Source organism: Calypte anna, chromosome 20 (assembly GCF_003957555.1).
Source record: "Calypte anna isolate BGI_N300 chromosome 20, bCalAnn1_v1.p, whole genome shotgun sequence".
Taxonomy (NCBI): domain Eukaryota; kingdom Metazoa; phylum Chordata; class Aves; order Apodiformes; family Trochilidae; genus Calypte; species Calypte anna.
In genome coordinates, this window is record NC_044265.1 from 13,091,075 (window position 1) to 13,114,529 (window position 23,455).

A 23,455-nucleotide genomic window follows, 5' to 3' on the forward strand; every position below is an offset into this window, starting at 1 on the left:
GGAGAAAAGGGTTTCATCCAACATGGGCTGTCCCTTTGGACCATCCAGCTGGATTTTCATGCCCGAATGGAAGTGTTTTCCCTGCTGGAAAATTGTGGCAATCTGTCCTGAAATGTTCAGCTATGCAAAATAACACAGAGCTGAACAGGCAAAATCTGGGGGTGGCTGAAGTTTGGTGCCTCAGCTCCATCCATCTGCCTGCAGATCCAGGTCCTGGCTGGAAAAAAAAAAATTAAAAATCCTGTACATCTTTTTTAGGCTTAATTCCCCCATCCCCCAAAACCCCATCACTAAATGATTTGGGATCACTCAAGAAAAAGGAGATTTCTCCAGAGGGAAGGACAGGATGCACACACCCATGGCAGGGTCCCTCTTGTATCAACACCTCCACCCCATCCATCCCCACATAACCCCCCTGGCTTAGGATTGGATGCTTCAAGCTAAAATTTCCATTTGCCCAGATGTAATCCATGAGATTTAGTTCCTTTCCCCAATAGCCCCACACACTCTGACCAGGAGAGTGGGGGAATTTGTCTGGATCTGGGATGCAAAGACCCCAAGCTGCCTGCTGGAATTTGCCTGAGTGCTGGGGTTGTTTTTCCTGTGAACAAACCCTCCTGTTTTGGTTGGGTGTTGGTGTTTCTTGTCACTTTAAAATGCTCCAGGGTCTCCTTTGCAGGTGGGAGCTTTGGGCAGAGCCACAAGAGCTGCCTGTCCTGATGCTGCTCCAGCAGCCCAGCTCTAACCAAGGGAAAAACTGGGGCAGGAGATAAGGATTACTATAAATTGCTCTTTTCTTCCTGCTTCCATTGCTCTTTTCTTCCTTCTTCCCAAACAGAGGTGTTTTCCCTGCAGAGCAGAAATTCATGCTGGGCTCATGCTATGGGAAAAGCAGCTCAGAGAATGGGGGGCTGTGGCTGTCCCCTAACAGGCAGCTTTATGGATAGGATGAACACTCTTAGGTTTCCTTCTTCCCATGGTCAGGCTTCCAGCTCCTTCCACACCAGTTCTGGAAGATTTCCAGAAGTTTTGCAGCCAGCTCTTGCAGTAATTTCCCATCTGCTGGAAGTGGCACCAAGACATTTGCTGTCCCCTCCTCCCCTCTGCATCCCATGGCAATCCTGAGTGCCAGGACATATCAGCCAGGCATTCCCATTGCAGTTAAATCCCAGGGGTTAAGATGGGATGGGATTCCCTGCTGTGTCTCCCAGAGGTATCCAGAAGATGTTTACCTGGGGGGTGGCTTCCAGGTGACCCTTTCCAGGCCCCCATCTTGATGTTTCATCCCTCTCTCTCTGTGTTTGCCTGGCAGCATTCCCAGCACAAGGCCCCAGACAGAGAAGATTTCATGGAACTTCCAATGTCAGTAGGTTTTCCAGCTCATGCTTGTGCTGGAGACCCAGAGAGGGGAGATGGAGACAGAAACGATGGGAGAGAAAAGCAGGGGAAGGAGGAGGAGGAGGGGAGTATTTTGAGCTCCTCCACTCAGCACATGCTGCTGCTACCTTTGAATTGGAGTCAGAGGTTTAAAAATAAACTTTGGAGGTGATAACAAGATGCCCAAACCCTCCTGCCACCCAGCCAGCTGGGGATGGTGTCTGGTGTCACCCCTGAGGGGACAGCACAGTGTACCCAGTCCAAGGTGGGTGGCACCCAAGGGTCCCCCATGGTGCTCCTACCATTGGGACCTTCCCAGGGGGTTCTGCTGTAGCCACAGGCATCAGGTGTGTGAGGGGAAAATGTTTAAAAGCCTTTGAACCTGACCCCATCTATCCTGGGGGTGGGAACACGTGGCTCCAGGCGTGGCATGAGGGAAAACCACCCAAGGGCTGAGTTACAGGGTTGGGATGAGGAAAAACCCCACCCTCAGGCAGCTGAACCCCTTCCCTGAGCTTTGGAGATGTTCATCCTCAGCTAAAGCTCAGCTCTGCCAGGAAAACCCCTGGGATCATGGGTGCAGCTCCAGCTTTGCCCAAATTCCCCTGGGAGCACAGCACAGCCCCTTCTTATTTTTATTTTAATATTGGCCAGACAAAATATCTTCATGGGAGAGGGTGTGGGGGGTAAAATCCATTCTCTGACCATAACTCCCAGGCCTTAATCACCCTCCATCCTTTATTAAAATCCTAGATCCAAGCAGGAGATGTTGCCAAGGCATCCAGAGGGGGCAGCGATGGCCCCGGGGCAGCGCAGGGAGCAGGGGAAGATCCAAACCCTCCCATCCCCCCCTTCTGCATTCCCTGACCCTCTTAATGTCACCTTAAGCCAGGAATCCTGTTGCAAGGGAACGAAATCCCTGCGTAAGGCCCAAATCCCTGTGAGCTGCCAGCCCCACGCAGCCCAGGGACCCATCCATCACTTTGCACCCTCCAGACATGGGGTGGGTGCTGGGACAGGGATCAGCCTGGCAGCCTGGGCTGGTTTTTTAATCTCTTTCCTTAAGAAACCCCAGCACATGCATATAGCCTGTTGCTCTAGAGCCCCAGCAGGTTTTTGACCAAAATTCAGCTGGGTTTAGAGAGAGGTGGTGGTGGGGTCAGAGGGAATATTGTCAGCAACTCATTGCTCTGGGATGCAGCTCCTCCAGCATCCTCCAAATTCTCCTCCCTTGTCCCACCTTTCCAAGCTCAGCAGCAGTTCAGGGGATATGAACACCCTTGGGTGCACATCCCCAGGTGAAACACAGCAATTCCTCACCTGTAACGTGGTTTCTTCTGAAGCTTTTAACTCCTGTGCTGCCCTTCCCCCTCCCCACCAGCATTTTAATATTGCTACCCTATTTTCTGCCTGCTCTCCAAGATCCTGCTGGCAGCCAGGAGGATAAAACTGAGCAGCTGTCCATCTGGGAAACAGCCAGGAGAGACATTGCCACTCTCTGAAATCTTATTTTAACTCCAGGGGTGGAAAGGAGGAGGAAAAGCACCACTTCAAATGCACCCCTTTAGGGCCACCCTAATATCTCTGATGTCTGGCTGGAGGGAGGATGCAGGGGCTGGGGGAAGCTGATCCTGTAAAGCTCCCTGTGTGCTGAGGAGGGGGCAGAGCCTGATCTAGGTCAAGCCCAAGGGAGATAAAACATCCCTGCCCTGCAGTTTAAGGCTCTTTGTAGGATGCTGGGTTGATTCTGGACCACACTGGTTTGACAGCAAAGGGAATGAAGCATACTGGTGGGGAATTCCCCACATACTGGTGGGGAATGAAGCCCCAGCAGATTGATGGGGTGGGTTTGGGCAGCCCTGCACACCTCCAAGTTGGGAAAATCCATCATTAATCCTGGGCAGAGCTTTCCTTATGAAACCACAGCCCCTTAAAGAGCCCTGGTGGCTTTAGTGGAAGGGCTGGTAACAGAGAAACCTGGGGAACAGGGGAAAAAAAATTATCAGGGAGCTTAAGGAGAAAAATTGTTGCTGAACCAACCCCCAGGAAAGCTCCAAGGGTTTTATTAGTGAGGAATTGGATTGCATGTGATGGCAGCAAATGGAAGGGAAATCTCCCTCCATCCCACAAAGGAGATGTTGGGATAAAAGTTTTCTGCAGAGAGATGGATGCTGCTCAGCCCCACTGCTGGCTCCTGCAAAGTGATTTTCCACTTTTTTTTTTCCCCCCCCCCTTTTCCCAGAGGAATAACTGGGCCAAAAGTCAAGAACTGGCAGGACCAAGTTCATTTAAAGCCTCTGGAGTGCAGCGAGCAGCCCTGGTCTTTCTTCACTGCTTTTTCCAAATGGGAAGCATCCCATTTTTTTCCCAATTGGGAAGCTTGGGACTTTCTACCCAATGCTCCCCACAATGTGCATCTTTACAGACCAGATTCAGGATTTTCAGGGGTTCTGATGGTGATTTTAGGGGGACCAGCCCCCTGTGCCTGCACCCCAGGCCACAACCATGGGTTTGGGTTTGGTTTTGCTGCTCCTCTTGTGGCTGCAAAGCCCTGGGCAGAGGATGATCCTGGGGTGAATATTTGGGGGGTTTTTGCATCCCCAGATGGCAGCAGTTGCCTGCTCTGGGCTGCTGCTACCCCAGGCTCAAACCCAGCTGGGAAAACATCCCAGGAGGGCAGAGCCTGAGCTCGGTGTCTGCTCCCTCCTGTGCTGCCAGGGGTCCTCAAAAGAGAGAGGAAGAAGGAAAACTTTTAGGATCAGCTCCTTGGGAGCTCCAGGCTGGATTTCTGCAGGGCTGGGAGCCAGTGCTGCCCAACAGCTCGGGATGGAAAATTGCTTCTTGTTGCTGGGGATTTAAATTCCTTCGAATTCCTGAAGCCACCAGGGTGTCCCAGCCCAGGAGGGCATCTGGGAGCAGCCACTGGGGAGGGAGGGAGGGAGGGAGGGAGGGAGGGAGGAGGAGGGAGGGAGGGAGGGGAGGGAGGGAGGGGAGGGAGAGGAGGAAGGAGGAAGGAAGGAAGGAAGGAAGGAAGGAAGGAAGGAAGGAAGGAAGGAAGGAAGGAAGGAAGGAAGGAAGGAAGGAAGGAAGGAGGAAGGAAGGAAGGAAGGAAGGAAGGAAGGAAGGAAGGAAGGAAGGAAGGAAGGAAGAAGGAAGGAAGGAAGAGACAGAGAAGGAAGAAGGAAGGAAGGAAGAGACAGAGAAGGAAGAAGGAAGGAAGGAAGAGACAGAGAAGGAAGAAGGAAGGAAGGAAGAGACAGAGAAGGAAGAAGGAAGGAAGGAAGAGAGAGCGAAGGAAGAAGGAAGGAAGGAAGGAAAGGAAGGAAGGAGAAAGAAAGAAAGAAAGAAAGAAAGAAAGAAAGAAAGAAAGAAAGAAAGAAAGAAAGAAAGAAAGAAAGAAAGAAAGAAAGAAAGAAAGAAAGAAAGAAAGAAAGAAAGAAAGAAAGAAAGAAAGAAAGAAAGAAAGAAAGAAAGAAAGAAAGAAAGAAAGAAAAGAACCCCAAAACCCAACCACAAAACAGCTGAACAAAAGGAAAACTCAGAATATTCCAAAGCAAACTGTAAGGAGAGTCCCAGCTCAGAGGCCTCTGCTTAGAGGGAAATTGAAGAGAAAAATCCATCCAAATCTTGTCACCTGGTTCTTGATCAATCCAAATGAAATTTCCCTTCCTCTTCTCAGGAGCCCTGAATGCTCCAACAACCCCTCCCTGGCTCCTCTCTGTCCCACCAGAGCTGCCCTGGCTGTGCCATAAAGTCAGAAGGGCTTTGGCTTTGGGATGAGGGGCAGAGCAGGACAGGTTTTGCTGGGGATTCTCCAAGCCTGGGGGGACACTGATCCCCCCCCGACCCCCAGAGCCCCCCAGTTCATCTCCCTGTGTCCATGGGTGCAGCGTGGAGGAGCCTGAGGGGTAACCTGAATGATCCTGTGGTCATCAAAGCAGCCCCAAAGCTGGGAGACTGAGAGATGCTGCTCATCTCTGCTCTGTCATTAATTAAAGCAATTAGGCCACTCAGGATTAGGGGGAATGGGGGGGTTAAATGCCACCCAGTGGGTGGAATACCTTGGTTTGTAGGATTTAATCTCTCTATCAATGAATTCTTCTTGCTCTGTGCAGCAGAGGGGCTCAGGGTGCAGGGTTAGGATGCTGGGGAAGGCTTTGAGGAAGAATCTGGGAAATTCCCTAAACCAAAGGTGTTTTGGGTTTTTTTTCAGGTTTTATCCTTCCTATCTTTTCCTTCTGGGCCAGAAAAATCTCCCAAGCTCATGCCCTGAGGGTCTCCTTGGAGCTCATCCCCCAAGGGTCTCCTTGCTCTGCAGCCAGCTGGGAGTCAATGTCCCAGGGACCCCCCCAAATCAAATCCCTGATCACAAACCCCCTCACCAGGCACCAAAGCAAAGCCTGGCCATGAAAACAACCCCGTGGCTGTTTAAACTGTTGCTTGCTATTTGTATATTCAAAGTCCACCCCAGCTTTTCGCCAGCTCCTTCCTTGCAAAGCATTGAGTCAGCAATGGGGAAACTGAGGCACAGCTTGGTCCTGAGCTGGGTGATGCGTGCTCTCTTCAAACCTCCGGGGTAGGCTTTGAGAAAAACAACAAAAAACCAATTTATTTATAGCCTCCTGGTGCCAAGGCTTTCCCTGAAGCTGTCCTGGCTCATTTCCCAGGAGGAAGCACAAGGGGGGGAGGCAGCAGCGTTGTCCCTGTGCCATGGGACAGAAGGGGGGACCTGAGGTGACCCAGGTGTCCCCATGCTGGTGGGGACACCCAGCCCCAGGGGCAGCTCGACTCCTTTGGAGCTGTGTGAGGAACCTGCTGGGCCCTGGTGCTTAATGAGTAACTTGGGATTAATCCCAAAAAAATCACCAGCTGGGGGAGGGATGAATCCCACTTGTGCCAGGCTGGGACAAGGCTGAGTTTATACCCAAATTTTGGTGGGCCTTGTACTTAGACCTTGCTGCAAGCTTTTTCCTCTAAAATAAAGCATTTTCCCCCCAAATTTCCCCCCAAATATCCATATTTATTTCTTTATTCATATATATGCTCATTTTAAACCCTCCCCCACACCCCCCCCTCAAACGTTGCAGGTTTTTCCTCTAAAATAAAGCATTTTCCCCCAAACTGACACAGCTCAAGCAGCTCTGGACCTCTTCAGCTCCATAGTTATTTATTTATCCATATTTATTTATTTATCCATATTTATTTCTTTATTCATAAATATGCTCATTTTAAAGCCTCCCCCCCAACCTTCAAATGCTGTAGGTTTTTTCCTCTAAAACAAAGCATTTTTCCCCCAAAAGTGGCACAGCCCAACCAGCTCTGGATCGCTCCAAGTCCATATTTATTTATCCATATTTATTTCTTTATTCATATATATGCTCATTTTAAACCCTCCCCACACCCCCCCTCAAACGTTGCAGGTTTTTCCTCTAAAATAAAGCATTTTCCCCCAAACTGACACAACTCAACCAGCTCTGGATGCCTCCAACTTCACATTTATTTATCCATATTTATTTATTTATCCATACTTATTTATTTATTCATAAATATGCTCATTTTAAACCCTCCCCCACACACCCCCTCAAACGTTGCAGGTTTTATCCTCTAGAATAAAGCATTTTCCCCCAAACTGACACAGCTCAAGCAGCTCTGAACCCCTCCAAATCCATAGTTATTTATTTATCCATATTAATTTAGTTATTCATAAATATGCTCATTTTAAAGCCTCCCCCCCAACCTTCAAATGCTGCAGGTTTTTTCCTCTAAAACAAAGCATTTTCCCCCAAACTGACACAGCTCAACCAGCTCTGAACCCCTCCAGCTCCATATTTATTTATTTATCCATATTTATTTCTTTATTCATATATACGTTAATTTTAAACCCTCCCCCACACACCCTCTCAAACGTTGCAGGTTTTTCCTCTAAAATAAAGCATTTTTCCCCCAAACTGACACAGCTCAACCAGCTCTGGACCCCTCCAAGTCCATATTTATTTATTCATCCATATTTATTTCTTTATTCATATATATGCTAATTTAACGTTGCAGGCTTTTTCCTCTAAAACAAAGCATTTTCCCCCAAAACGGACACAGCTCAAACACCTCCATGTCCATATTTATTAATTTATCCATATTTATTTATTTACTTATCCCTATTTACACTCATTTTAAACCCACCCCCCCCAACCTCCGCTCACACGCTGCCCTCCCAGGCCCCGCCCCTCGCCGGGAAAGAGGCGTGGTCAAACTGTTTCCCCCCCCACGTCCTATTGGCTGCGCTGCCCAAGTGGGCGGAGACATGCGAATAAACCACAGCGAGGGGCGGAGCGAGCCTCGCCCCTCTCAACGATTGGTTGCTTTCCCTCTGGGGGCGTGGCCATGGGGTGGGTATATAACGGTGGAGCGGGGCAGGGATTGGTCAGCGCCGCGGCTCAGGCCGGGCGGTGCGGAGTGGGTTCGGTCCCTGCGCACCCCGGCCCCCGGTGCCCCCTTTCCCCCCAAACCCCTGCCCGCCGGACCCCGCCGCCGGCCAGCCCAGGTGGGAAGGGAAACGGGGAAAACCCGTCGGAATTCGGGGAGGAGGGAGAGGGTTAGGTTTGGGAAGGGTGAGCTCCGTGCCTCAGTTTCCCCGCTGATGATTACCGGCTTGGCGGAGGAGCGGTGGGGATGCTTTGTAGCAGGGGGGGTGTGGTTAGGTCAAGGAAAGCCTGCTCGGGAGCTGGGGGGAATATGGGTGCCTGCGATAATGGGGGTCCCAGGGGGCTCTGGGTGCCTCCCCGGTGGCTGGATCACCCCCCGAGCGGTGCATTCGTTGTCCCCCCGGTGTCGGTGCCCTGCAGGTCCCAGGGACCGTGTTTTGTACTGGCATGGGGACCCTTTGCCTCTCATGAGGCTTTTTTTGGAGCTTTCGGGCAAGAAAGGATCCAGGGGAGTGGGAAGAGTCAGCGGCTTAGCAAGGAGGCGCTGGGATCGGGAAGAAAATCTTTTTCCCCAGCTCAAAACTGAGCGATTTTCTTGCTGGAAGAGAAGGTTGCAGGGCAGGGGGTGGGGAGGGGGTGTGTGTGTGGTGCATGGGGGGTCCTGGGCGGGTTTGAGCTCCCTAAACTGGGGCCAGAACCCAGAACCCCCCCCCCTCCCCCCCCCAGGAAAATCCTCGGTTTTTTTCCCCGGGCTGAGCACTCCCTGTACTGCTTGGGCAATCCCAGCCTGGAATGTCGTAATTCCCAACTGTTGATGAAGGGAGGGAACCTGGAGTTCTGCAAAGGACCGAAACACCCGGAGGGGGAGGGGGGAGCTGGGGGAAGGTGCTGTGCAGACTTGCCAGACGTGTGCTCCGGGCCAGCAGCTGTTTTCCAGGGAATTATTTTGGCTTTGGATCTGTAGCTGTGGAGTTCAACCCCGCGCAGCTCTGTACCCAGCTCACACTGGAACCAGTGCTCGCCCAGTGTGTGGGTGCTGGTTCATCCCCGGGTGGGTGGAGGTTGGAAGGAGAACCTCGAGGCCCCTCTGCAGTGAGAGCTGTCCCTTTGCTTCCAGGTTTTACATCAGCAGAAGAAGCAAGATCAGAACCATGGCATCCATCCCGTCCAGCGGCTCCCTTATGGCAACTCACAACTACTACAGAAGTAAGAGCTGGTGCTCAGCTCCTGGGTGGGTGGGTGGGTGTCAGGACACTTACCCAGCCTGGTTCCAGCAGAGATGAAGCTGAGCTTGTATGTGAACTTCCAGCTGAAGCCCTAAGGAGAGCTGGCAGGTTCCTTAGTGAAAAAGGGTGGTGGCCACCAACCATCCTTCCCACTGCTGGGACCCTCCTTTGGGCCACCACAGCCTCTGCCCAGTTGTAACCAGCTGGAGATGGGTCCTACAAGCTCCTTCATTTGTTCTTAAGGTTGTAGATGAGGGGAGGTGATGGCTTCAAATGCATCTTGCAGTGGGAATGAGTTGCAAAACCAGTCTAGTAATGGCAACTCCTGGTACATCTCAAGGGAAGAGACTTTCTGGTTTCATGGGTTGCCTAAACTGGAGGGAATGGGAGTATTCCCCTGTAGTAACAGGTTTGGACTAAAGCTGCATGGATTATATGCAGGAATCTGCAGCCTCTTGGCCTCAAGTCATCTGTAAAGGCCTCTCAAGCCTTGCATGCAGTTGCAAAGCCATTAAATAAAGTCTTTGGGCTCACAAGTGTTTTCCTACACAGAGGTGTGCAGGTGCTTTGCTGCTACCTGCTCCTGGCCACTTTGCAATCTTGCCAGGCTTTCCTTCCCAGTGCTTTTTATTATCTTGGCACTGAAGCTGGGCAGTTACTGGAGCTGAGATGTTGTTAACCTGGGGATGGCCACACCAAAGCTCTGCTCTGCTTTCTGTGGGATGACCAAGGCTCAGTGGTGGCTCTGATGGTTTCTCCACAGGACGCCTCAGCTCCACCTCCAGCAGCAGCTCCTGTGGCAGCTCAGAGTATTCTGGGGAGGTCATCCCCCATCCCCCGGGTAAGTGCTGCATCTCCTGCCTTGGGACCATGGAGGGGACTCTGCTCCTGGCCCCAGTCTCTCTGGAGAGGACCCAGCCTCTCCTATGGGGTGAGACTGGGGTGGTAGTGGGGGCTACCTGCATTGTGCTGACCTGGATTTTCCCTGACAAACACACTTGTCCCCCAGGTCTGTCCAAGTCTGACCCTGACCACTGGTGGACCAGCTTCTTCTTTGGGAAAACAGCCATGACAACCCTGTCAGAGTCCCCAGTGAGGTCAGTGCTTTGCTTGAGATGATTTGAGGGAATTCCAGGGTGACACTCAGGGTGGTGGTGGGGGGGACAACATCCCTGCTGTGTCCCCTGAGACGCATCCTGACCCAGTGGGTGACACCGACTCCTTTTTCTACAGAAATAAACACAGAACAGCAACAAAACACCTTGATCTCAACCTGCCCCCTTTCTCTGCTCTGTCTTTACAGCTTGGGAGCTCTTCAGGTGGCAGCAGGACCCATGGCATGTGGCTTGGTGCCAGCCTCAGCAGCGGGTCGGAGGCGATACCCAAGTGAGCCCAGCTCTGGGCCCTCGGCATGAGTGGCTTGGTGGCTGCTCCCCATCCCGGTGGGCACAGCCCCTTCCCCCTATCCCCACTTCCTTCCCCCCACCCCTTTATAGGGTAGGCAGGCTGCTCCCAGGCAAAGGTGCTGCTTGGTGATAAAAAAAGTGCCAGCAATCCCCCTCTCCAGGGGGTGATTCCCACCCCAACCTTTTTACTCAATGCAACAACGCCCTTTCTACATGGTCATGGTAACACAGTTTATTTACCTTGTACTTGTATGATGGCAACTAATAAACATTGAGCAGCCTTTTCAAACCCTGTGGGGTGGTTTTTTTTCAGCAGAAGGGTGCTGTGGGTGGCAGTGGGGTCAGACCAGGGCATGGCACAGCATCCGACAGCAGCCATTCCAACAGGGTCTGGTTGGCACTGGTTGTGCCAGTGACTCACATGGAGATATATATATATATATATATATATAATGTTTATGTGTTTTGCACGTGAGCAAGATCCTGCTGGGCTACAGAGCTGCTGCAGATGCCTCCCCCATCCTTTCCTCCTCAGCTGGGCTGCACAGCCTGTCCTTGCTCCTCTGAACTCCCTCTGCTCCCTGGGCACATCCCTGCCTCTGGGGCACTGAGCTGTTACTGAGCCAGGTTTATCCAGGGCTGGGGAAAAGGTTTTTCTTGCAGATTTGGGTGCCCTCTGTGTGCTCAGGGCTTGTGTTTTGTGGCTCTGATGTCAAGCTGGAGCTCGTGGTGTGGATGGCAGCTCATGGGATGCACTGGGCTGGGCAGCCCAGGGGTGTTCTGGTTGATTTTTGTCTTGAATGAGTCAACTTGGCTGTTTGGCCCAATTGTGATGAGCCTGAGCACTGGGCAGTTCTGCTCCATCAAGCACTGAGAAAACAAGGAGGAGGCAAGGTCCTCCTGGCTGCTGGAGGCAAACAGAGCCTTGGCAGGGCTGGATTTGAAGATGCCAAATTTTTCGGGTTTGTTTTCAGCTCCAGCCTGAGCTCTGGGACTGTCCCTGTGTGTACCAGGCACTGCAGCCCCCATGGCATCCCTGGGACCCTCAGGAGAGGTGACTTTGTCCTGATCCCCCACAGGGGCAAAGAGCAAAGCTGTGACCTGTGGAGGTGCCTGCTCTGCTTTTTGTTCACACTACAGGGGCACCTCGGGTCACTTCCAACTTCATTCCTTGTTTCTGGGAGGGAAAAGTGTTGTGTCAGCTTTGCCTGGAGCACTTGAATCCAGGCAGCTGTCCCTGTCCTTGGGTTTGTGTCCCCTCTGTCCCTAGGATATCCACCCCCCCCACCCTGTCTAAGTCTGTGCAGCCAAAGGGGGGGTTATAGGGTGTTTCTCAGGGCCAGCAGCTTTGGGTACCCTCTGCTCTCCTGCTGTTTGGCTTTTTGGCTTTTGATTAATGTCATTTGGGTAGAAAATAGAAGAAGAATTAAATAGCTTTCCACTCACCCTCGGCCCTTGCAGCGGCCCTGGTGCCACCCCACTGCCTCGGAGGAACTCTGGCAGCAACCCCCAGCAGGAGAAAGATTTAAATATTTCCTTGCCTTGCCAGCCTCTTGCTGCTTGTGGAATGTTAGTTATTTAATTTTTTAACTTTTTTTTCTTCTCTCCAGCAGCTCTGCTTCCCCCTCACCCTTCAAAGGGCAATGTGGGACAAAAAATAATATAAAGAAAAAAAAGAAAAGAAAAAAAAGGAACCCGCTGTGCAAGCTCGAAGCCTGAGGCTGTTTTTCAAATGCCACTGGGTCAAGTTGAGGCCCTAAAAGGAGGGGGGAAAAAGGGAGGGGAACATGCCAGGCTGAAAGCAGAGCAGGCAGATGCTTTTAAGAGCAGAACCTGAACTGCTGACAGCACAGGGGTTGGGAAAGGAGTGAGGGGACCCCCCCAGGCAGCTCTGCCTCGGTGGGATGGCTTTTGGGAACAGCTTGGTCCCCATAGCATCCCAAAATTTGGGGGTGTGGGGAGGGAGCTGCAGTGCCCAGCCCAGGCTGAGATCTTGGGAGGAGGTGAGCAAAATCTGTGGGGCCTCCCCTGGCCACTCATCCCCCAACCCCCCCAACTCTTGGTTACTTTTAGAAAGCAAGAAATGACCCAGAGCAATGCCCAAACCCAGCAGGCTGAGCCCCAAAGAGGAGGAAGGAAAAGCTGCTGTGGGCAGCCATGGACTTAGTCCGGGTCCCCATGTCCCCACGACCCCGTGTCCCCACATCCCTGTGTCCCTCTTCCCCCTCCCCCCCCCTCCCAATCCATCCCAGCACATCCGCAGGAGCTTGAGCTGCTCCAGGGCCACCTCTGCGATGTCCTTCCCGCATCCCTGCCATTCCCACTGCCTTCTCCAAGGACTCCGCCCACGGTCCCCACGCCAGCCCCACCACCACCCCACGCACACCCTTTCTCCTCCTGCTTCGTGTTTTAGCTCCATCTGGTGGCAGCCAGATCCTGGGAATTCAAGATCCTAATTCCTGCAGCAGCCTGCACCGTATGGAATACACGGGATCCCAGCCTGGTTCGGGTTGGAAAAGACTTCCAAGATCATCTCATTCCAACCCCTGCCATGGGCAGGGACACCTCCCACCAGCCCAGGTTGCTCCAAGCCCCATCCAACCTGGAAACACTTCCAGGGATGGGGCAGCCACAGCTTATCTGGGCCAGGGGCTCAGCACCCTCAGTGAAGAATTTAACTTTAGAGGGTGGATGATCAGATCAGACTTTATCACACCCCAAACACACATCCCCAACTCCCCTTTCCAGGCCCTTCGTGCATGAGATACTGCTCACAGTGCTGCTTTGGGGTCTTTCCACCTCTATCAGGGAGCACCCAGCCCCTGAGAGGGTGCTGGGATGGGAGAAGAAGGTCTTTGGGCAGAGCAGATGCTCCCCCAAGCTTGGAGGGATGACCAGAGGCTCCAAGACTTCTTGTATTGCTGTATCCCACGACCAGCAGGGAGCATCTCCTGCTTTTTTGGACCATAAAGAGCCAAGCAGGGTGCTGCTGTGTTTTACCAAGTGCTGCCTGCTCCTGGGTGAAGCAGGTGTTGAATATTTGAAGCCAGACCTACATTTTTCTTGGAATCACCACGGGATGGTGGAGATGAGCAGGAGCTGCCTGTGCAAGGTCCTCAGGGCAAGTGGGGTGGCAGAGTTTGATGCCTATATGGATGAAGAGACCCAAAAGACATAAAGATGGTTTTCTCCAAGGTGGAAAGAGTGGGACTGGTTACAAACTATTAACCCCAGGCAGGAGAGGAGCAGCATGGGGAGGGCAGAGCCTCCAGGGCTGCCCTGCAAGGACTCAGGGGGTTGGATGCACACACATTTATTGATAAATACACCGGACACACACTAGAAGAAAAAAAAAAAATCAAGCAGAGCCACAACTGACCACACACTGCAAACCTTCACATGGGTGTGGGGAGCAGCAGGGACCTCCCACTCCACTGGCTGGATGAAGATGTCAGCTCTGGGTGATGCCTTCACTACCCCAGGGCTCTTCCAGGCTGCTCCCCAGCCAAACACCAGCAACGAGCTCTCGACAGCCCCGTTGCCTTTTTGCCCTTGGCCACCTCTCTGCATCCTGACCAAGAGTGACCATGAGCTGCTTAGGGGTTTTTTTGGGGGGTTGGGGAGGATGTGTTTTCCTTGGAGCCCAGTCAGAGGGCAAACCAGGAGGAAGGAGCCACTTGGCAAGAGCTGGCCTGGAGGGGCTTGTGCAGGAAGGATGGTGGGAAGGGCTTCCTCAGGAGAGGGAGCTGAGCAGCCGTCTGTAGATGAAGCCCAGCTTCTCCCTCAAGGCCAGGAAGGTGGGACGCTCCTCTGTGTTGCTGTTCCAGCATTCCAGCATGATGCTGTAGATCTCAGGAGGGCAGGAGCTGGGCCGGGGAAGGCGGTAGCCCCGGGTGATTTGTCCGTAACGGTTTCCTTGGTTTGTCATCCCTGGAAGGAAGGAGAAGATGCCCCTCAAGATGATGTCCCCAAGAAACACCCCAAAGGTAAACCTGTAAAGGCTCAAAATGTCAACTGGCATGGCTGTGAAATGGTCTCTCTGTCACCAGGCTGGTAGAGGAGGGGCTGTGAGGGAGCATCCAGCTCATGCCACCTTCCAGTCCCTCCTGCACCCCCTTTGGAAGAACTGATAATCCCTCAAAATGATCCCAAAGTGGACAAGAACTTGCTCATGGTCCTGGAGCAGCTTCCAGCTCCATTGTGGAAGAGATAATATGACAAATGGGGACATGTTGACATTTGGGCACCATGGGCAAGCTGGGTGTGGATGGAGCAGCATTGGGAGAAGGTCAGCAGCCCTACCTTCATATGGGATCTGTCCATAGGTGAAGACTTCATAGAGCAGAATCCCATAAGACCAGACATCAGACTTGAGGGAATAGGTACGGTAGTTGGCTGCCTCTGGGGCTGTCCACTTGACTGGGATTTTGGTGCTGCTGCTGGTGGAATAGATGTCATCCTGAAAAGCAACAGGAGGTGGGTCAGGAGGGGTGGTGTGATGACCACAGCCACAGCTTTTGGGGCTTGGCTGAGGCTGCAGGCAGGGAAAGGGGGTGGCAGGGGAATGGTTATAGCACCATGGGGCAGCTTGGGGTGATGGGAACAGCCACAGCATCCTGCTGACCAACCTTGAGGAGACGGGCAAGTCCAAAATCAGCAATTTTGCAGGTGAGTTCCTCTCCCACCAGGATGTTTCTGGCTGCCAGGTCCCGGTGGACAATGTGCTTCTCCTCCAGGTACCTCATCCCATCTGCCACTTGGCAGGCAATGTTGAGTAGGTGGGAGGTGCCCAGGGACTTCCCTTCAGGACCTGTCGACCCAGATAATCCAAGCATTGGGGGTAATGTAGCAATGCCTTTTTTTTTTTTTTTTTTTTTTTTTCTTTTTTTTTGGTATTCTAGTTCAGAAGGAAAGCCTGAGCTGGCAGCATGGGAGCAGAGGAATGTGAAAAACCTCAGATCAGAGGAATATATGGAACCATCCTGGATGTACCACGTGGAAAGTTCAGCACAGCCACGTGCTCCTCAAGGATGGGGCTGGGGTGAGCTCTAAGGAGCACCCCGTGCTGCAACAAGGATGCAGATGTCCATGGCTCACCCAAAGCTAAAGGTGACCTTCTGCCATGCAAATCTCCAGCCAGGTCTCTCAACCTGTCCTACCAGCAAGCTCCAGCTCCTCCGGCACCAAATGCTGCTGGAATCCCAGCCAAAAATGAGGTCATTGTGGGGGAGGAGGGGGGGTGTACCCAGTAGAAAAACAGGTCTTGTTGGGAGCTGCTTGTCCTGTTTCTCTTCAAGACTGATTAATGGTCAGGACAAGTAAGGCCAAGAAAAATGAACTGGCAGCCAGGTGATGAGTGGACCATGGCCTCTTACAAGCTCTGCACATCACCAACCCCACGCTGCTGGGCCAAGGGAGAGGTTTGGCCATCTCCTTCCTAACAAAAGCAGAGTTGTTCTACACAGCAGAGAGCTCTCTGTGCACTGCTGGGAGCTGGCAGACCATGGGGAGGTGAAAAAGGCAGTGGAGATGGTCAACCAACACCATCTCCCCCAGGCAATGGATTTGCTTTGCATTTCCACTGATCTGAAGAGGACCCAACCCAGGCTTGTGCTCTCCTGGGGTCCCCACTTGGGTTAGTGGCTCAGAAAGCATCCTCAGAGCAGTTCTGTCCCAGGAGCCCATTCCTCCCCCCCTGGTGCTGGTCCAGGTACTCACTGTTGAGGTAGCTGTGGAGGTTGCCTTTCCTCATGAGCTCAGTGATGATGAACACAGGCTCATCCAGGGAGCAGACAGCGTGCAGCTGGATCAGCTTCTCGTGCCTCAGACGCTTCAGGTTCTGAATCTCTTTGGTGAAATCTTCTGCCTTCATGTCAGCTGGGGGAGAAGAGCCCAACGTGGCCACTGTCAGCTGCTTCCTCAAGTGGACATTGGGCTCATCAGCACCTCCACCTTGGGATGAGAACCTTTTTCCTCCTCACAGCCCGTTTGTGTCTGCACTCCCAAAGATCCCAGCACTCAAGAGATGTTGAGCACAGAGCTTTGGATCCCATTTTCAGGATCACAGGCTCATCAGGACTTATGACAGACCCACTGGACTTGACCCAGACATCACTTATCCCAAACTCACAGCGTGGAGCCACTTTATAAAGGTGCAGCCAAAACTTTAGTGGGCCAACAGAAGTAAAGCAGTGGCTACTTGCCAGGTCCTACCACAGTTTGCTTGATAAGACAGACACAGTGACCAAAAGGACCAAGAAAAAAAAGGGGGTGAACAATGTGGATGGGAACAAGAGACCCAGTTATCCCCAGTTAACGCCTTCTCCTCCACCTACCTTTTATGATCTTGATGGCCACGGGCACCGTGTTCCTCCACAGTCCTTCCCACACCTCTCCAAAATATCCCTCACCCAGCTTCCTCCTCAGGGAGAATTCCCAGCGTGGGCGCTCCCAGCCATCCCTCTGAGGGGGGGTCTGTGGAATGGACATCACTGGTTTGGCCCAGCCAGCCAGGCAGGACCTGCTGGGGGAGCCCACCTCACCTCCTGGTACCCAGGGCATGGTGCTCCATCACCTGCATCCACCAGGGCTTTGCTGAATGCCCACAGGGGACACAAAACACGTGGGGCAGCCCCTGGGTTACCTCTGATGGGAGCCAAGAGGAGATTGGGATGGGATGGGATGGGATGGGATGGGATGGGATGGGTTGGGATGGGATGGGATGGGATGGGATGGGATGGGGATAGGATGGGATGGGATGGGATGGGATGGGATGGGATGGGATGGGTTGGGATGGGATGGGTTGGGATGGGATGGGATGGGATGGGATGGGATAGGATGGATGGGTTGGGATGGGATGGGATGGGATGGGATGGGATGGGATGGGATGGGATGGAAGGAGGTATTTGGAGACTACATGAAATATCAGGAATTCAAGCCATAATTCCCTCCTGACCAGACCTCAAAGGTGGAGATTCTCCATTTCCACCAATAAATACAAACGAGTGAAGGAATCTTAGGGCAAAATTATGGCTGATCTAGACTTCAGCTCATTAAGTATTTCTTTTATCTTACACCTTTTAATTTCGCTCTCAAATTATTCACGTGTTTAATTGTTACTTCTAAGTAATAATCAGGGAATGGAATCCTAATCAGGAAACGAGTCGGCACTTTGGGATTAACGATCTAATTGGATTTCGGAGTGCCACACTAATTGCCATGAAAACTATAAAAGCAATATGGTCTTATTAGACTCTAGGAAAAATAAAATTGGAAGCACAAGTATTTCCAGCTTCAGTAGGGGATTTGTAACAGCGTGGTTTCTAGTCTTTGAGATTGAGATTTCAGGAAAAAAATGGTCAAATATATAGATAGATAAGGATATCGAGGTCCTGGAGCAGGTCCAAAGGAGGGCAACCAGGCTGGTGAAGGGACTCGAGCACAGACCCTATGAGGAGAGGCTGAGGGAGCTGGGGGTGTTCAGCCTAAAGAAGAGGAGGCTCAGGGGAGACCTCATCACTCTCTCCAACTCCCTGAAAGGAGGTTGGAGCCAGGGGGGGGTTGGGCTCTTTTCCCAGGCAACTCTCAGCAAGACAAGAGGGCACAAAGGGTCTCAAGTTGTGCCAGGGGAGGTTTAGGTTGGAGATGAGAAAGAATTTCTTTCTGGAGAGGGTGATCAGGCATTGGAATGGGCTGCCCAGGGAAGTAGTGGATTCTCCGTGTCTGGAGATATTTCAAAAGAGCCTGGATGTGGCACTCAGTGCCATGGTCTAGCAGCTGCAACAGTGGTTCAAGGGTTGGACTTGATGATCTCTGAGGTCCCTTCCAGCCCAGCCAATTCTATGATTCTATGATTCTATGATATTTATAAATATAAATGCAGTGCCTGGCCTTAACATAGCTGATAACAGGTGATACCATTGCATTTTTAGTTTAATAAAGCTCAAATCCCAAGTGGACAAACTAATTATTCCTATTTATCCCTCATTTCTCTTTCCTTTTTTTTCCCCACCCTGAGATCTTGGCCATGCCATGGGTGTACGCACCGCGGGGCTGCAGGGCTGCAGCAAGGGGCTCTGGATGACCTTCCAATGCTTGGTGTAGAAGGTGAGGAGCTCCTCCATGTCAGGGAAGGGATGTCCCTTCTGGATGTAGAAGCTGCCCCTGGGGCTCTTGCAGATTCGGAAGTGGCTGACCCTGGTGTGGTTGCGCACTGCAGGGAAACCCAGGAAAACTCAGGGAATCAGCAATTCCTTCCCACCTCTCTGCTTCCCACCCCATCCCAGCTGGCTGAGTGGCACCCCACTCCCCATCACCCCCTTTGCTCCCACCTCCTGGTTCAGAAGACTCCTGGTCTTGTTGGAGCCCTTGGGACCAGAGGTGATGCTGCTTGAGCAGGGATAATTCCCACACAGAGCAGATGCTCAGGGAGGGACAGAGCTCATTGCTGCTTGAGGTGGATAAACCAATGGGTGGGATGTGGGGTTTGCCTTGAGCTTGTTTTGACTTGGATTGGACCAGATCATAGCAGTGCTGCCTGGTCCAAACCCCTCTGAATTCAGCTCATGGAGCAGCCCAGGCCCTGGTGAGCTGAGGCTGCAGCATATTTTTTTAGGCAGCCCTCAGATGACAAAAGCCATTGGAATGAAATCCTAGGAGTCAGTGCCATCAGACCATCATTAAGCATCTGTGAACTGTTTATGACTCCCAGACTTTCCTTGGCTGCAGCATTCCAGAAATCCCCACCTGCACCCATCAGCTTTCCCCACGCTTTGAGCAAGCAGCCAGTCCAACCCCAACGAGATGCTCTGAAGTGCTCCAAACATCTCTCTGTGTTTTTCAGTCCCGTGCTGGCCAAGCCAGGAGCTGCCCCTAAGGAACACCCTGGGTTCCTTTCCCTCTGCTCATTTTCTCTGGATAATTGCCACAAAATTACCTGAGAGAGAGTACTCGCCCTTGCTGCTCTCGCTGTCACGGACGAGGAAGGAGCCGTGCTGGTTGGGAGGTGAGAGGAGAAGCTGCTCAGCTTCATTTCTGCTGATCTTACTGAAATACCAGCTGGGGGGCAGAGCAATGGGGTTAGTGCAGGGTAAGGAGATGGTAAAGGGATGAACGGGGTCACATCCAGGCCAGGGAAGGGGAGAAACTCCCTCCCACCACTGCTCCCACCAGCTCACCCATCACTGCCCACCACTGCCAGGCTGCATCAGGGCTGCTTCATTCCACTGGGTTTGCAGGCACTCCTTGCTTTTTACTGCCACTTGCTGACACCAAACCATTTTCTCCAGCACTGTCTGGGCACTCCTGTGCCAGCCTAGCCAAGTCTCAGCTCCATCCCCAAATCAGGACTTTTACATCCACAGCTCAGGGCTAAATAAGGCACCAGTCACCCTGTGCTGCCTGGAAGATGCTCTGGTGGGGTTGTACCCACCCACATTTCCTTCCATGAGAGCAGCAGCTATGGGCACAGGATTGCTTTGCTCTTCTTGACCAGCAGCTCATGGACACAACCAGCTCGCAGAGCCCACAAGCAAATCCCATCAATGAAAACACCTCCAAGAACTGCCCAGGGCTGCTCCAGACTGCTGCTTGGGGACCTCAAGCAGCACCAAGCCAGGAGGGAGGAACCAGGCCAAATTCCTGTCACCAAATTCATCACCAAACCTCCAGCAAGAACAGGCAGGTTGGTTGGCTGGGTCCTGGCTTGGGATGTGGGAGCGTGGGGAAGAGGTGGCTTCACCCAGCTGGGACATGTGAAGCTGAAGGTTTCATCATTCCCTGGAATCACCAGTGACTGAGAAGCCATCCAAGAAATTATACATGATGGGGTTACCTGGCTGAACAAATTGCCACCTGCCTCCAACCTGAGGCTCCCCTAAGTCTCTGGTGGGAAAGCCAGGCACGAGTCAGACCAACAAATGAATGGCACCAACAAAATGAGGCATGAATGACACCAACCAAACCAGACATGAGTGATACCAACCATGGCATCACCATCCCCTCCATCCCAGGGCCTGGGAAGGAGCTGTGGACACTCAGACACCACAGCTCAGCTGTCACTTTCCCAACTCCTCTGTGCAACAGGACTAAAGCACCAATCCAACCCCCCTGTCCCGCCTGGGGTGGTCCCAGCACCATCCAAACCAGGCTGGATTTGCTTTTCTGCAAAGCACAGACGGGGAATGGAGCCAGACAAAGGTCTCCCATCCCACTGCAATTGCTACCCCTGCACATCAGGGCCTTCTCCTTTGCCCTTGGGGGTCCGTGGGGTGATGGTTCCCATCCCTGTACTCCCTGTCCCTCCCCATGACTCAGGGCTGGCAGGGAGGGAACAGCCGTGTCCCGGGGCGCTTTGCCCGGCGTGTTGGGACCAGGCTGCCTTATGCAAGGCTGAGCCTGGGCTTTCCCCAGCTGAGCCAGGGCTGAGCCATCACCCTGAGCTCCAGAGGGTGGGAGAGGCACCGACAGGGAGTGAACCCCTGGGCCAGGATGAGCAGGAAGCAGCAGGAAGTACTGCTGGGCCCTACAGAGCTCCAGGTTCTGACCCAAACTGCTTCTCTTCTCCTGGGCTCCTTCAGGGCCCAAGCTTCCCCAGCTCCTTCCCTGCCACCTCCCCTTTAATGCAGGGTGGGAGTGAGAGGGCCAGGAAGAAGCAGCAGCCCCTTTATTCAGCACCACGGTAGCACCCATGCACACCCTCACCCCCCATCCCATCCCAGAGCCCTTTGCGAGGGGGATGCACCCAGAAAGAGGGACCAACATCTCTTCCCCTCCCTTCCCAGCACATCCCCCCCATCCCTCCACTTCACAGGGGGGATACCCAGGGGTGGAAAGTCCCCGCTGGGTCCCACCAGGGCTGGTGGCAACAGCAGGGGACAAGGAGCTGGTGCTGCTGCCATCACCCAGGGCGAGCGCTGCCTTTTCCAGGGCTCCCCCCCCTTCTCCCCTCCATCCTCCATCCCCCTGTGGATCCAGAGCTCGGGATACTTACGGGCGGTGGGAAGAGGTGCCCTGGCTGAGGTTGGCCACGTAGGCTGCAGGAACGTAGCCCATGGCCGGCTCCCCCAGTAGCCGCCGGGCTAAGACATATTCTCCTTCTTCTCTGAGGACCCGGAGTTTGTCCCCTGCTCTTACGCTCAGTTCCTCCTCGCTCCGGGCTGTGAAAGCGTACAAAGCGATAAAGAGAGAGGACTTGGGGATGAAGGAAAGGGAGTTCGGCTCCGAGTGCAGCGAAACGGAATCAGAACCAAGATACCCCAGCGAGCAGCTCTCCGGCACGGAGCGGGGACGGAGTTTGTTCCAGAAGGATGTCAGGAAAGTCAAACGCTTCCTGACAAACTGCTCCATCCCCAGAGGAAGGGGGGGTGATGGATGGATGGGGTGGGCTACGCCGTGGTCGCTCTGGTGGCCGGAGGAAGGGGGGACGTGGGGTTCATCTCGCCAGCCGGGAGGGTCAGGCCGCCTGCCCGCCTCCTTCACCCAAGTCTGGGAGCTCTGGGAGCTCTGGGAGCTCACCAGCCCCTTCCCGGAGAACTTCCTATTTCTGAAAGTGAAACTGGTTGAGCTGGTGGGACCAGTCTGCAAAGTGGGATGAGTCTGCAGGCGGCAGTCCCACGCTCAGCCCCACAGGCACATCTGGGAGGCAGGCACAGCTGGAGCCGGGCTCATCGCTCTCCATGAAGGAGAAGGGCTTTTTTTTTTTTTTTTCTTTTCTTTTTCCTTAATTATTATTTTAGAGTGTGCTCTCCTGCTTGTTAGCAGAGCACCGGTAAACACAGCTCTCTGTTCTTCAAGCAGCTCTTGAGACAAGTGGCTGACTCCAGTTAATAGGCTTGATCTCACTCCTGGGGGAGGGTATTTGTTTTTCCATGGGAAAATACTTGTGAGAGTTGAAAAAGAAATAGGGAAATAACCTTAAAAGAGATCTGAAGTGTTTGTTTTGATTTTGGTTTTTTTTGTTTTGTTTTGTTCATTTGCTGGGTGGATATTGTGGGGTTTATAACACAAGATCCTTTTTTCCTTTTGCTCTGCTATGATCTCCCAGGGTCATGCCTGCATTTGCCTTCTCCCCATTGCAGAGGAGCTCTCTAGGGAATCCACTTCCCAGATCCACTAGCTGAGAAATCCCACCTCCAATCCCCCCTCCCTGGCTTTTGTCATTTAATTGTTCCAGCTAATTAGTGGGAGTTTTGTGCCTGGCAACTCTGCTCCTGGCTGTGAGCTCATTCTCTCCATCCTCTGCTTGTGATTGGCCTTGGTGGCTCCTTTTGGGTGTGCAGTGGGGTTTTGAAAGAGGATGATTAAAAGAAAAGGAAAAAATGAAAAGGAAAAGGGAAAAAAAAAAGGGGATAAAAAAAAGGAAAAAAAAGGAAAAAAAAGGGAAAAAAAGGGAAAAAAAGGGAAAAAAAGGGAAAAAAAGGGAAAAAAAAGGGGAAAAAGGGAAAAAAGGGAAAAAAGGAAAAAAAGGGAAAAAAGGGAAAAAAAAAGGGAAAAAAAAGGGAAAAAAAAGGGAAAAAAGGGAAAAAGGGAAAAAAAGGGAAAAGAAGGGGAAAAGGAAAAAAAGGAAAAAAAAGGAAAAAAAGGAAAAAGGAAAAAAAGGGAAAAAAAGGGAAAAAAAGGGAAAAAAAGGGAAAAAAAGGGAAAAAAGGGAAAAAAGGGAAAAAAAGGAAAAAAAAAGGAAAAAAAAGGAAAAAAAGGAAAAAAAAGGGAAAAAAGGGAAAAAAAAGGGAAAAAAAAAGGAAATATAAAGGAAAAAAAAAAGGTAAAGAAAACTTCATTGTAGGGGTCTATGGGCTGCAACCATATAGCATGTGAAAAACAAACTGGACCTGTTGTCCCTATGTCACCAACTCTGGACTTGCTTTGTCCTGGGTGTCCCGTGATGCCAAATCAACATCCACAAGCTGAATTTCAATATCAGGGATTTGGGGCTCACCTCTCCCAGGCAGAGCAGCCTGGAGCAAGGGGCAGGAGCGTGCAGAGCATGCAGCCTGTGCTGCTGGAGAGATGAGAACTAGAAAAATGGGAG

The 23,455-nt window shown here is 52.2% G+C and overlaps 2 protein-coding genes across 2 annotated transcripts; one reads left to right on the top strand and one right to left on the bottom strand.

Annotated features, from left to right (window-relative positions):
• Positions 1–7,787: 7,787 nt before the first annotated feature.
• PPDPF (pancreatic progenitor cell differentiation and proliferation factor) lies at positions 7,788–10,717 on the top strand. The gene is made up of 5 exons (XM_008497798.2): positions 7,788–7,915; positions 8,914–9,002; positions 9,786–9,863; positions 10,032–10,119; positions 10,326–10,717. Exons 2-5 carry the CDS (start codon positions 8,948–8,950, stop codon positions 10,435–10,437), a joined length of 333 nt encoding a protein of 110 aa, XP_008496020.1. The 5' UTR covers positions 7,788–7,915; positions 8,914–8,947; the 3' UTR covers positions 10,438–10,717.
• Positions 10,718–14,144: 3,427 nt separating this feature from the next.
• On the bottom strand, positions 14,145–21,853 carry LOC103532088 (tyrosine-protein kinase Srms). Its single transcript, XM_030463052.1, has 8 exons — positions 21,419–21,853; positions 19,364–19,485; positions 18,474–18,640; positions 16,764–16,902; positions 16,147–16,305; positions 15,057–15,238; positions 14,731–14,887; positions 14,145–14,358 (listed from the first exon to the last, which is right to left on the bottom strand). Exons 1-8 carry the CDS (start codon positions 21,772–21,774, stop codon positions 14,162–14,164), a joined length of 1,479 nt encoding a protein of 492 aa, XP_030318912.1. The 5' UTR covers positions 21,775–21,853; the 3' UTR covers positions 14,145–14,161.
• Between the last annotated feature and the right edge of the window lie 1,602 nt (positions 21,854–23,455).